At 38.7% G+C, this 14,099-nt stretch overlaps 1 protein-coding gene across 1 annotated transcript in view; it reads right to left on the bottom strand.

Moving 5' to 3' along the window:
* Nucleotides 1–13,731, bottom strand: part of LOC104320345 (rap1 GTPase-GDP dissociation stimulator 1) — a 36,871-nt gene extending 23,140 nt beyond the window's left edge. The window contains 2 exon segments of the mRNA XM_069796166.1: nucleotides 13,576–13,630; nucleotides 13,633–13,731. Coding sequence (XP_069652267.1) covers nucleotides 13,576–13,630; nucleotides 13,633–13,716 — 139 coding nt within the window. The 5' untranslated portion in view covers nucleotides 13,717–13,731.
* Between the last annotated feature and the right edge of the window lie 368 nt (nucleotides 13,732–14,099).

Below are 14,099 nucleotides of genomic sequence, written 5' to 3'. Positions count from 1 at the left end.
TTACAGTTTACCTATGCACAGATCAGACTGCTGTACTTTAATTCCCTGCATTCCTTGCAACTGTTTTTGTAAACTCATGCCACTCTTACTGCTTTCCACTCTATTAATCCTGTAGCTGATTTAAATGGCATTCTGCATGTCACAGATAATGATTTGATGATTCATTTCTTTAATTCCTTACAAACTCTGGGGAATAACATCTAGTCCTGACAATTGGTTACCATTTATTTTATTGATTTGTTCTAAATCCTCTGCTCTTTCAATCTGAAGGTTTCTCCATCTACTTCCTGAAAACAAAAAAGATCTAAAGTGGTTAAAATGAATGTAAGAAATAATGCCATCAGAAAACTGATGGCTGAAGTATTTAACTTATAGCAGAATATAACTTAAGGTGTTACCAAAATTGTAGTAAAATAGCATTTCTACTTCACTGAAAAACTATTTCACTGAAAAAGATGAGTCATGAGTCTTGGCCTAGAAATTCTTCAGCCGAGGATTAATAATTCATCATTTATTTCTGTTGTTTGATGGATTCGCTATTTTCTCTTTCCTTAATGTGTCCATTAGTTATTGTGAGATTATTTTTTTTTAAATTAGAATGCATGAATTTAGTGCATAAAGGAATTTACTTCAGAGAAACCAGAAGTGTCTTGAGCTGTTTTGAAGAGAGGATGAATTAAAGGGAGGGGAAGTAGAACATAATTAAAGGCTGTTATAATCCTTTGAGAAGAAAAATTCTTTGGCTTTAAAAATTAAAAGCTGGTATGTAAGACCAACAACAATTTTGGTTTTGTGGTTTAAACAAGATGTCACCTTTAGAAAAATGGCTGGATCTATCAGGTTAAAAATATAGATGGGGGAACCTCAATATTTTTTATTCTGAGTGAGAAACTGAGGCTGTATGTATTAATGTCTCTTGGAAAGGCTTTGTAGTTTAAAGTGACTTTGTGCTTGTCTTTTCATGGCCTCTTCAAAATCATGTGCTAAGGGAGCACAAGCATAAAATTGATAGGAGATTTCTTTTTTTAAAATAGATTACTTTGGATTTGTTACCTTATTAATAAAAACAGGCTGAAAACTCCTGGAATAGATAGATGTACAAGAATGAAATCCTTTGACCTGCTTTAAAAAATTAACATTAGTCTGGTTTCCATTTCTGTCCATTTCTGCCACAATTTGCTGAATAAATGATTTTCTATGAAAGAAGTACAGGTAGAATGCAATTTTCTTGGGGGGGGGGGGGGGAATCATCTGAAAAAATTCAGCCAGACAGTTGAATCAGCTTTGATCTTAAACTAGATCTAGTGGGAGTGGGCAGAAGGTTACAACTGCTGATAGAGCAACATGAAATAAATTAGGAGCCTGTGAGAATGAATTATCTATTGAACTCTGACTTCATCCTTATCAAGACCCAAAATGTGTTGGCATGAGGTATGGCATTTCACTTCTAGTACTCTGTCCTCTAATTAGAGCAATAGTGATATTTGCAGCTACGTTTCTAATATGGTTAGGATATATAGAAAGATGAAAAGGTGACCATATCTTTTAAGTTGGAGGAGGTTGTTTTACAAATAGCAGGGAACAGTCTACATTACTGGTCACTCATTAGGTTGGTATAGTGGTAATTAGAAATCCAGGTGCTTTGTTATTTCTCCAGGGAATAGATCAGTAGAATAACACCATATGCATGATGACAAAGTCCTTGCAAAATACCCCTCTGGTTACAGTCTGTAGTGTTGTGGAATTAGTACTATAAGCAGCAGAATTGACCAAGTAGCTGACTAAAGAGCTATTTTTATAGAAATCTTGCAGAAGGCAGTATTTAACTGTAACAGTCTTAAAATACTGAACCTTTTTCTCAAATACTCAGAATTTTATTGTGTTGTACTTCTTTTATAAAAACTTGATTAATCAACATGGGACTGATTCCTCACTACTCATTGTCTTTAAGTCTATGCTTTTGAAGTGGAATTGAAGCAGACATTGTAAGACACAGTTATTTTTGTGGAGAGGCAATAATAACAGCACACATACAGATTGTGACTAGAATTGGCTGGAAAATGGTATTTCTGTTCTATGGAAAATTCTGGGTTGTTGATATTTTGTTGTATCCCATGCTGGAACAGAACCGAGATGTGGTGGAACTTCAGGCAAAACAGAACAATTTGTTTCAGTTTTTTTGCAAATGTGGTTCTTCCCCAGCTGGGGGCTGCCTGGCACACTGGCCTGCTGCCCAGCTGGCTGGTAGGCAAGCTGGAAAGAAGCCAGCCAGGCTACCCAGCTGGTTGGACAGCGAGGAGTGCCTGCCCGCCTGGCTTCTAAGGGGGGTTTTAGCAGAATAAACACATTCTCGAGGAATATTTTTCGTTCTCTTGAATCAGCATTTTTATCAGAATATTGTTGATCAGCTTTAGTAATTCACTGTAGAAGTAGGGGAAATGGACTTGGGCTCTCTGGTCTGGAAAGCTCTAATTTTACTTTCTCACTGATTACCTGCAGGGTCTGAATTTAGAAATCTCTGGAGATTGAAGTACAAAAGGCTTTTCTCCTGAGCTGAAGGGCTAGATTATTAATTCACGCATAAATCTGTGCATAAGGTACCGAGTAGAGGCATAGGAACCAGACTGTTGCTGTGGGAGTTGTTTTTTGATCATCCTGATGAGAGCAGAAATAATAATGCAGAAAACAGGCTGCACCATGGAGATTTCATCTGTCTTTTCTGCAGTGGGGAAAGAGCCATGAGGTGTGAGCTCTTTGGATCCCTTGGACCATTGCTGTGTCAATTCCCAGCACAAGTTTTGACCTATAAAGCCCTCAGGGAGTGAGAAAGAAGTAGTCCCACACATCTCTATATTTTTGAGTGACTGATATGTCGTGTGTCCCGTCCCCCCCCCCCCCAAAATGGCAATGCCTTATCTGATTTTTTTTTTCCTCATTTTATAGCCTTTCACATGTGTAGGAACTATATTCTATTTTTTCTAGAGGAAATATAGATCCTATCTTGCAATACCAAATGCTACATTTGGTATTATTTATTACTGTGTGGATCCTGAGCAGTGTGAAGTCAGTATGATCAAATTTGTTTGAGGGCTTGAAACAACTCATTCCAGTCGAATGTGTAGCCTTGTGTGTCTGCTGCTTCCTCTTCCTTCAGTAATTTCACTTACTAAACTTATTCTTCTGCCATTTACCTTTAGTATACTTCCATGGACTTTGATGATGATGATGATTATTATTCAAAGCTGGAAAACAAGTTAATGTGTTTTTCCAGAACATAAAGATGTGGTAATTGTTTGCAGTAGAGGTCCATTTTGCTCAGTGTAATATCTCTCGTAATAGATCATTAAAGAACAGTAAAAGAAGACATTATGTATCCTTTACCAACTTTTCTACTTTCTCAACTTTTAGTAATCAACTCCTTAGGGATTTTCTTTGCCGGAAGTTTCATCTTGTTTAATTGCACTTAAATTCATGAAACTATTTATTTTGAACTTGTTTGTAATTTAGCTTCCAGAACATAGACTGGTGATGAATTCCACAAAGTAATTTTGGGTTGAGAGAGAAAATAATGCATTCTTGTTTTCTCTTGTTGTAGTCATCACCAGGGCGGGGAACATAAGTCTCTATTAAATGCATCCTGTGTAACAGCTGAGAGATAAGAGTCCATGTTGATAAGCTGCTAGAGTTCTATAGGTCAAGAGTAACTGAAAGACATAAGAAGAGTCCTGAAAAAACCTAAAATTTCAAGTCATAATACTGGAAAATAGCTGTTGGGTCTGTCTAGCAATTTAATAATAAAAAAAATGAAAAGTTGACCTGCATTCTTATTCATGTGGCTGCCTGCAAAATCATGTAGCTGTAAGCCTCCATTTGATCACAGTATTTTTTAATGCTCTTCCCTAAAATAACAAAAATAATTCCTGGTCCATTGCATCTCCCATATAAACCTATGGGAACAAATATGCCTGCATGCCAAGTAGAAGAATTAGTAATAGTAGTAGAAGGTAAGGCTCCAGGTCTCCTTGTCTAGGAATGTGATATTATATTTAATTGGAGATGGAGAAATCTAGAAGGGCTGGTGAGTGTATGTGTGTTAGGAGCCAATAAATCCCATAAGGTCAAATACATTCCTGCTGACGGTGAATGGTACAGCTATATGATTATAGCAGGTTTGCTGTCAAAAAAAATAGCTTTTGCTTCCCTTGGTTACTTCAGTGGCCCCATAGGGAAAGGAGGAGAAAGGTGCAATTCAATTTGAGGAAGGGTTTTTGAATTTCTCCAGTGGTGAGTTATTATATTCCATCTCTAGAAAGGCATGCAGCTGTTTTGGGACTGGGCTGACTTATATTCTTTCCAATAGAACTATCTTATCTTGGTGCATGAAGTAAAGTATTGGAGGAACAGATCCTCCATCTCTTCAGACTTTCAAACCCATGGCAAGAAAATTGTCATATAAATCAGATAAGCTGTTATCTATGTCTCCATGAAAAGCCACTTACGGCCATGTTAAAAGATATGTTTTGTGTCTTTGTCACTGCACTCGGGTGATGAGATGTAGGAGAAAAATCATTAGATTAAAAAGGAGCTGGGGAGAGAATTTAAAACCAATATTCTAAGCATGACAGGATATAATTATGAACAGCTCCTCACCTGATTTTTTTTTTGCTCTTGTTTCTCTATAAAGTGTTTTAGATTACTCATGTCTATTCTGTAGCCATAAAGAATTCACAGTAAAAGTAAATTTTAAGGGTTCCTTTGACTGGTTTTTTTTTTTTTAACTTTTTCTGCATGGAAGTTACTTGACAGAAAATGTCTGTGGGCAAAAAATGAATTCTGCTTTCTGGACACATTTGCTTTATTAAAATTAGAAAAGGGGGAAGAAATATTTTGAAACATTTTTGAAACCTTGAGACAGCATTTTAATTTGCAGTTCTCTTGGTGGATGTTCACTGGAATGTCCTTGGTTTTATTAAGCTGAACTGAGCTTAAGGCTTGATCCAATGTCTATGGCAGGATGGGGTTGAATGCTAAGATGTTGTCTGGAATGGTACCCAACACTACTCTGAATTAGTTCAGCCTGGGCAGTCCTGTAGTTTATGATCATGTGGGCATATATAGCCTTTGTATTCTTCTTGCCCCTGCATCCTTCAGTAACCCTCTTCAAGGAGGAAAGGAGTAGGAATGGATGGCTAGTATAGGTTGTCCTAGAAGGCTGGAGCCATATCATTATCTGGGAATTGAAATCTCTCCTTCCGCCCACTTTCAGAGTCTGAAAAGGACCATCCATACTTTCCTCAATATTCTTTTCTCCTGGTCTAGACTACTGGTAAATATTCTCAATGTTAATGGCCAAATGCGTACAGTTTCTAAGCATGCTTTAAAAACGCCTGTTGCCAAGAACTGGAAAGTAGAGGAAAGCCCACTGTGTTGTCCACAAAAACTAGCCTTTGCCCATTGCTTTTGCAGCCTTTCTGGATTGCACTGACCCATTCTGAACTCTTTAGAGCATTGTTCAGTGCCTATGATCCTGTGGGATGCACCTTTGAACATTTTACTGTTCAAAGAACATGAGAATGCAGCGGGTTTTTAAGGAGATTTTTACTGTTTCGCCTGAGCTGCAGGTTGAAAGGATGATGAAAACAGGAATTTAAACCTGACTGGTTAGTACTTACATTAATGTTCTCCTATTAATTGCAGGCATTTAAGAAAACTTTCTCTAATCCATGTCTAAAATTATCTTAATTGTCATAGATCAGCCAGGACAGCCACAAATACTCATTCTTTGATGTGGTGTCATGTATGGCATTAATTTTTGTCAAAAAATGAGGTAAAGAATAACAGGAACCACCTAGCAGTAAACTAGAAAAAGAAAACAGATACAGAACACAAATGGGTCAGCATCTGGTTGCCATGGCTGGATACCGAGTGTTGAATTTTTAATGCCTGAACACCAACCATTAGACAGAAGAGCACTACAAGGGGGTGGGGAGCAGAAAGTGTTAGAGGGAGTTTACTGTGGTGTTCGTATGTCTACAATATGTCCATCAGCTGGCCTTGGACTATTCCTTAATCTCTCAGCTGTTGATCACCACCACTTTGCCTTTACTTCTGAAGGGTTTCCTACCATTCATCTGCTGTTTGGCCTGCAGTTCGTTTCAGAAAGCATAGTTCTTCTTTGGCCTTTGATGCCAAGGCTTCTTTCCAGGCATATTCAGAGTGGGTATCAGAGAACAGATGGGGGGTCAGGGTGGTTGGCTTCTGAGCAAGAGTTCTACTAACTATATGAATGCCCTGAGTGGTGAAGGACAACTTTGTTATATGGCTGATTTAAAAAGAAGAGAGTGTGCTGATGCAGGAGGGTGTTTTATTCGATAACATTTATCCTTTGAGAACCTGTGCATAGTTTTAACTTGAGCAAAACATGAGTGAAGAAGTTGAAAATGTAAGCAGTTAAGGGAGATGTAGAAATGTTGCATTATTTGGGTGGGAATTACATGGCTGAAGCTTAGAGTTCCACAGTGCAATGACTGAAGTACAAAGCTGTAAGTGCGTGAACAAAGACTTTTTTTGTTGTTAACGGTAAGAGACTCAGCTATGCTTCACATGATCAGAAGATGATACTTGCAGAAAACTAGTAGAGAAATTCAGGCTCAGAAGAGGTGGTCTTGGAAAAAGGTGATACTGATATTCGTTGTGGTAACACAAATTGATACATTGTCACTAGTGAGAAAAATAGCAATTGATCGTGAAATGGCGATTGGGAGGGGGAGAACAACTTTTTTTTTTTTTGGCAAATCATTTGTCCTGGTTTCAGCTGGGATAGAGTTAATTGTCTTCCTAGTAGCTGGTACAGTGCTATGTTTTGAGTTCAGTACGAGAAGAATGTTGATAACACACTGATGTTTTCAGTTGTTGCTCAGTAGTGTTTGGTCTAAAGTCAAGGATTTTTCAGCTTCTCATGCCCAGCCAGCGAGAAAGCTGGAGGGGCACAAGAAGTTGGCACAGGACACAGCCAGGGCACCTGACCCAAACTGGCCAAAGGGATATTCCATACCATGGGACGTCACATCCAGTATAGGAACTGGGGGGAGTGGGGGCGGGGGATCGCCGCTCGGGGACTAACTGGGTGTCAGTTGGCGGGTGGTGAGCAATTGCCCTGCGCATCATTTGTACATTCCAATCCTTTCATTATTGCTGTTGTCATTTTATTAGTGTTATCATTATCATTATTAGTTTCTTCTTTTCTGTTCTATTAAACCATTCTTATCTCAACCCACGAGTTTTACTTCTTTTCCCGATTTTCTCCCCCATCCCGCTGGATGGGGGGGAGTGAGTGAGCGGCTGCGTGGTGCTCTAGTTGCTGGCTGGGGTTAAACCACAACATTATTTTTGGATACCTGAATTCCACAACGGAGGGAATACAGGAAAGAGTGTGTGTGTGTGTGTGTAAAGCTAAGGGTAGAAAGCAGATCCTACTGGCCTGTAGCTGATGCTGTGCCCTGTAGAGTCAATAAGAAAAATGGCTGCAGAACCCTGACTGAAAACATAAGAGGAAAAATATGATTATACTAGGATAACCTAAAACAGGTCAGTGAGATAAGTCAGAAGAAAGCCAGCAAGTGCTGTCAGGGAGAGTGTATGTGCTGAAGAGATGACCCATAGCATGAAAAGCTGCTTAATTGTACTCTGCTAAACTTACTTCTCTTTTGAGGGATGGAGAATAGGAATAAAATTCACTTTAATGTAAAGGAATCAATGTTGTAAATTCGTGTACAAATATGCACCTTTTTACGTGCCTGATAATTTAACTCTGACGCCCAGTGCTTATGGAATAGGTCTGTTTGACATATTCCAGCTTCATAGGCTAATGCTGAGCCTGAGGTCCCAGGTGCTTTTAACTCCTCACAGAAGGTAAGGGGAACACCAGGTTTTGGGTTTAGAAGTCAGACTTGCAAGAATAGCAACAGAGGTACTATGCTCAAAAGCAATGAGTAACGCACCTAAAAATTACTGTCTTCCTCCATGAACAGTTTGTGTTTGGGTCATATTTTCAGGTTTTTCTTTGTAAACAAGAGGTCAGGAAACTTGCTGGTTTAAATCAAAGTTCGGCTTTTTCCATAGTTGTTTAGTTCTAGGAGGTGTTGATTTCAGCAAGTATTGTGAAACACAGGGGTAAATCATCAGAGCTGGCGAAGCTACATGCTGACTACAACAATGTGAGCAGATAACTAATTGGACAAATTGTGACAGCTGGGTATAAATTGACTGACTTCATTTATGGAAATGAATGAAATGCCTCTGTCTTTCTTGCTTGCTTACTGGATATCTCGTTTCCTCCATTTGTTGAGTGATGTTGGTCTCTAAAGGTACCTTTGATCACACAGTTAATATACATCTTAAGTAGTTATCTTTTATATGATGGGCTTGCTATTTGCTCACATTCTGTAGTTTTGCAGCACAAGGTAAATTAAAGGAACCCTTCCATTTGGTCATGTGTGTAGGGGAAGTAGGCCGTAGTCTCAGCCAAGTAGCATTCAGTCTAATTTCCCTGGCTCCCTAAATTTAGCTTGAAGAGCTGTCAGTGGAGGAAAAACCAATTAGACTCCATAGCAGAGAAAACACTAATTTCCTTTGGCTGACAACTCCTACAAGGTTTTTTTCAGCCAAGTGAAAGAACAGCTGTGAAAAAATAAGCCTTTGCACTGTGATATCAAAGCATCAGCCCAGTCCTCAACTATCCCTGCTAGACAGTCTGTTGGGAGTGTAGGTGGATGTTAGAGACTATAGACAGTGACAATAAAGCTGGTGGTGTCCAGACCCCAGCATGTGTTGTCATAAGAAAAGTTGTTGACAGGAGTTGGAGGTAGACCACCGAATGGTGGGCTGGAGAGCTGGGAAGATGTGCCATCCCTGACTTCCAGCTGTCTGCAGCCTCTGCAGTGAAGCAGAGAAGTCTCATCCCTGGCCATGGCAGTATATGTAATCTGGTTCTTCTCAGGGACTTGTTGCAAAGCCATCTGGTTGGTTGTAGGCGTTCTGGTTGGTGTACAGGTATTGCTGGAGCATGGCGATGCACAACTGAAGCCAGAATGTGTGTCGGCAGTAAAGAGAGCATCAGCAGGTGCAGAACAGGACTGGCTGCGCTGGGAAACCAGCCGTGTGGCATGGCTGACAGAGCAAGGAGGCCCCACCAGGGAGCCCAGTAGTGTGGGAGCTACATGGACAGATGACAAGTAATGAGGCAAATGCAATTATTGGCCTTTTGTGCCTGGACTCCGCCTAAATAGGCACAGCACAAAGGTCCCACAGTCCAGACTAACACTCGTGAAATTCTGGGGTTTAATTAATGTTTGTTGTCTGTGCAAGGGAACTCATAGGCCTGAGCATTTGTCTGTTCCACCTGTGTGTGACAGATGCTGTTTGAGATGGGTGTATTGTGTAGATTTGGGAGGCTATAGTACAAAGCTATGTTGCCACACTTGAAAGGACATTCCTTTCTTTTCTACTTCCCTGGTACAATGCCCCCCCCCCCCCCAAGTGTATTTCTGTAATTCTGGAAAGGACACAGCTTTTGTCGGCAACTCATCCTCTACTGGCACCTGTCTTGTCCTTACTAATTGCTTGTATGACTCCACCCAAGACCTGGAAAAAGCCACTGATCTATGGTGCAGTTAGCGAGGCTCCTTATTAATCTTAGAGCTTTCAAGAATAAAGCAGACTGCAGTGGGAACTTGCATGAATTCTGGCAATTTTTCTGTGGGCACTGTCCGAAGCTTTTGTAGTGCTCAGTATTACAGTATTATAATCCTGACACATATTTGACCCATTTTATAACTTCGTAGGGCTGTGAAGAAGATCCTTGGAAGATATCCTCAAAGTTGATTGCATAACGGACATGCTAGAGATATTTTTTCCTAGTTAGCGGGGGTGTGTGTTTGTCTATTTTTATGCAGTATAAGATACCTCATACTGAAAAAAGGATCATTCTGAGGTCACACACACATTTTAAAAATTACGGCCTTACAAGATCTGCTAGTGCTTAATGCAAGTATCATGCTGCTGTAATATATGACCTATATTTTAGAGCTCTGCTCCAAAACTTGAGTTGCTCAGCAGAATCTGCTTATTGGTACATCACTTCATTGATACTTATGAAGTGTTACTTCTGTGCTTGTTCCCAGTCGAGCAAGAAAGATCAGATTTTAAAGGTATGTAGACAGGCACAGGTGTCCTAACATTTTTGAAAATTTGTTTTGGGTAATTTATTTTTTGTTTTAACTTAATTATGTTGACCGAATGCTACCTGTGCTGTACAAATAGGTTTGAGGTCTGCTGCACAAGTGGGTTGGCGTTGCCTGGGCATTGAAGGGGGAGCACGCAGGGAGAACTGGAATGCAGCCTGAGCTCTGCAGAGGACTTGCTTCTGGGACCTCCCAGTAGTTGTTCTCTGCTGCCAATGTAAGAGGGTGATTATACCAAACAGTACTGGGAGCAGGCTTATACAGATTGACAACTTGAGAAAACCCTGGTTGTATTAATGAAATAAATTCACTAAAGCAGTTAGCACACATTCAATTGTAAAGCATTTTAGATAGCGTTCATGTCTACAATAGCTCCAGCCTATGCAAGATAACATGAATAACTTCTATCTTGGGTATTTTTTCCTGGGCTGCATATCACAGTAAGGTTTTCATGCGCAACCTTGTGTTTACGTAATGCTCTACAAGCTTTTTTGAGAGTACCTAGAACTATCAGGTTCAAAAGTCTTTGCAGGTTCTCTCACTTTTATTTGCCTGGAAGAAATGCTTACAATCATTAGAAATTATATAAGTCAGTCTTTTAATATCTAAACATATATCAAAGTGTATGGGAGGGGATTTGGAGAAAGGAAAAAAAAGGAAACAATCAAGGGGGGAAGGAAGTGTCTGTGAACAAGTCATAAGATTCTTTTGCTGTGGTGAACTTGTACATTTTGGTCTAAGTGCTTTGTAACTAGATTTCTTCCTATTCTACTTTTCTTGCATAGATAAGTTAAAGAACGATAAAATGCTTTTGATGAAATAGTTTTGGAGTGCTCAATGTTTCAACAAATAGGTTGAACAGTGCTGATTCCAAATACTTATTTGTGGTATTTCTTAGCATCTTAAAAGTAAAATATTCTTTTATTTGTAACATGGGCTAATTTCTCTTAAATGGATAACCATTTACTTTTTTTTTCTGGCACTGGTGTCTTTGAAGGAGTTTCTAGAGGTCTTCAGTAAAGCTGAGCAGCTTTTATCCACAAATATTTTTAGACTAAACAGGATGGTAATTTTACACTCTAATCTACAAAGGACCCTAGCAAAGTCAATATACCAGTCATAAATAGGAATATACTGTCAGTATACTTTTGCAGGACTGAGTCCTGAATTAAGTACTTTTTCTGTATAGATTTTATTTTAAATCAGCTCTTCATTAGAAAAAAAGCTCCCCATAAAATTGGATTTTGATATTAGAATAGTGAAAAGATAATTCAGCTCTTTCCAAATGGCACTATATTTTATTTACTTAATTTAAGCTTTTTTTAAGGAAGGTAGGGGGATCCCAAAGCACAGGAACAATGGTTTTAGGTGAGCATGTATTAAAAGTTACTTGGGTTGTCACAAAGCAAAAAGACGTTTTTTTCAGATTGTTGGTGACCTTGTGACACAAACAAATGTTTAGAAACAAAGAAGGAAAGATGGAAACACAGATGTTGAAGGCCCATACCCAGTAGCACTTCACTAACTGTCTTTCCTCAAGTGCAAGAGCTTTGTTTCACAAAGAACATCTAGCTGAAATGGTGCTGAGAGACTTTGAGGAGTTGGGACCCTGTCTCCCCTTCTTCGGCCCATGTAGGTCAGGATAGCTTTATTGACTTTGCAGTCTAGATTCTAATCCTACAGAACAAAAGTGGCTGAATTTCCATTAGGTACTGGAAAGCAACAAGCTTTGTTGACTCCAATTTATTTAAGTGCATCTGACACAATGCTTTAAAAATCTATAAGAAAAAAAAAAGCTTGAAGTAAAAGCAGCAGCTGTGGGATTTCCCTATGGTATTGATGTATTAAGTTTATAATGCTTTTGAAGCAAATGGCAAGATGGTGGAGAAAGTTGAGAACCGTGCACACAAGGAATTTGTAATATTGTCTAGGTTGTTTTTAATATTTTTAGTTGTAAGGAAGGTAGCACAGCTTACATCTAAAAATTGCCTGAATTATTACATGGGTTTACATGAATGAATGTTTCTTTTGAAAAGCAAAGTTTGACAAATTTATATGTAGAAGTGTATGGGTTGGTTTGTCATTTATTATTCTCCTGTCCAAAGTTTCATACTTGGGGAGCAGAAACAGTGCTGTGTGACCAAATGCATGCTGTAAAGAGCACTAACAAAAAAATGTGAATAAAAACTCTGAGCCACGATCAGCAAATACCTCAAAAGAATAAGCCTTCTGAACAGAACATTTGGAAAGTAGGACATGTACACATAACTAATGTAGGAATAGGAGAAGAAACAATCCACCAAGTTCAGTTATCTCCACCTGAATCGCAATAGGAAGTCCTACAGAAATAATTCTGTATGAATATAGCTGGTTTAGCTAGAAGCAATACTTGTGTAATACTGGTTTAGTCCACCTGTCTCTCTCTGTTTAAGGTGCTTTTAAATTAAATTTTCACCTGCTTTTTTATCAGTGTCCCAAAACTACTGAGATGTTTAACTTCACTTGAATAATTATTTAATTGACTAGGAAGGTAATTACTCTAAATGGCTGCTCAGTTGTCATACTCTACTTAGAGACAGATTATTTCCCCTTTAAACATTTTGAGTAATACTAAAATTAGTTCCACTGATGTCATGAGGTCTAATTGTGGAGTAAGTTACCATCATGTGAATGAAGATGGAAGGCTGAACCCTTTGATCCAGTTACCTGGTACCTTTGAATGATCTGGAGAATAATGGAAGTTAAAATCTCAAAGGTGTATTTTAAATCCAGTATGAACGTCATTCCTTTCACATGGAACAATCATAGCTAAGGGCTTACACTCTAACTTTACCTAGGCTTAGAGTTGAGTCATAGCGAAACATATTCAAAGGCTGGACCACTTAAATGCAGCTCCGGTCTTTTCAGTAGCGCTTGACAAAGTGGAATGAGTATGCAGAGGCATATGTGAGCAGCTTTGCTTTGATGTATGTTGTACTGTCAATAGAGAGCAATGAATTTTAGTTCCCTTCAAAATACTTAAATTCATAAGAACTCATAATTTGTCAATGCTTTAAGTTCATTTGTCATTGTCTTTCTCATAATTTGCTAGTGTTCTTTAAACAAACCTTAATTTTCATGTGATGTTAAGTGTTAAGTATTGTTTGAAATAGGACACACAAGAATTTCAGGTCACCTATAGTACTGCATTTATCATAGAACTACACTTCTATATTTAAATGATCCTAAATTAGTTTTCTATTTCTATCACAGATATTTGCAATTCCTATATGAGAGAAAATTAATCACGTTAACTATAGATAGATATGATCTCTAATTAAAGAGCTTTACTTACCCATAAAAGCAGTAGCTCTCCAGAATGGGGAAAATGAAGAATAGCTGATCTGTACTGTGAGCCTTTGTCCTTTACAGCTAGCAAGCTGTGAATAAGGGGGGATATTTTATAGCTTTCAAGCTGATGAGCAGCCCACAGCATGCTCACTCTCCTTTCTCCTTCTTTGTCTGTGACCCTGCTCTTCAAATGTATCTAATACTCCATAATTACTTAATCCTCTGCCACTGCTTGTGTTTCCAGTTCTTAGATGTCATTAACAGAAATGGAAACACAGTAATTATCATGCTGGGAGAGAACCTTTCAGATCTTCAAAATAATTTATATTGAATTTCCCTCTACTGTCATTCAGAAGAGTGATTATTCAATCTAATAAGGAACAGATTTCCAAGAGACACCAGATCCCTCATTGACATCTAGGTACACCAGACAGGTTTGGAAAGTGTTTGGCTCCTGGAAGGTACTTCTAAAGTCTAGCCAAACTATATTAATGCCTGAATCTGACCTGGTGGGTGCTAAGCGCTTGA

The sequence above is a fragment of the Haliaeetus albicilla genome, chromosome 11, assembly GCF_947461875.1.
Source record: "Haliaeetus albicilla chromosome 11, bHalAlb1.1, whole genome shotgun sequence".
Taxonomy (NCBI): Eukaryota; Metazoa; Chordata; class Aves; order Accipitriformes; family Accipitridae; genus Haliaeetus; species Haliaeetus albicilla.
Note: the sequence above shows the minus strand (reverse complement) of the source record. Positions and strands in the feature narration are given on the sequence as shown.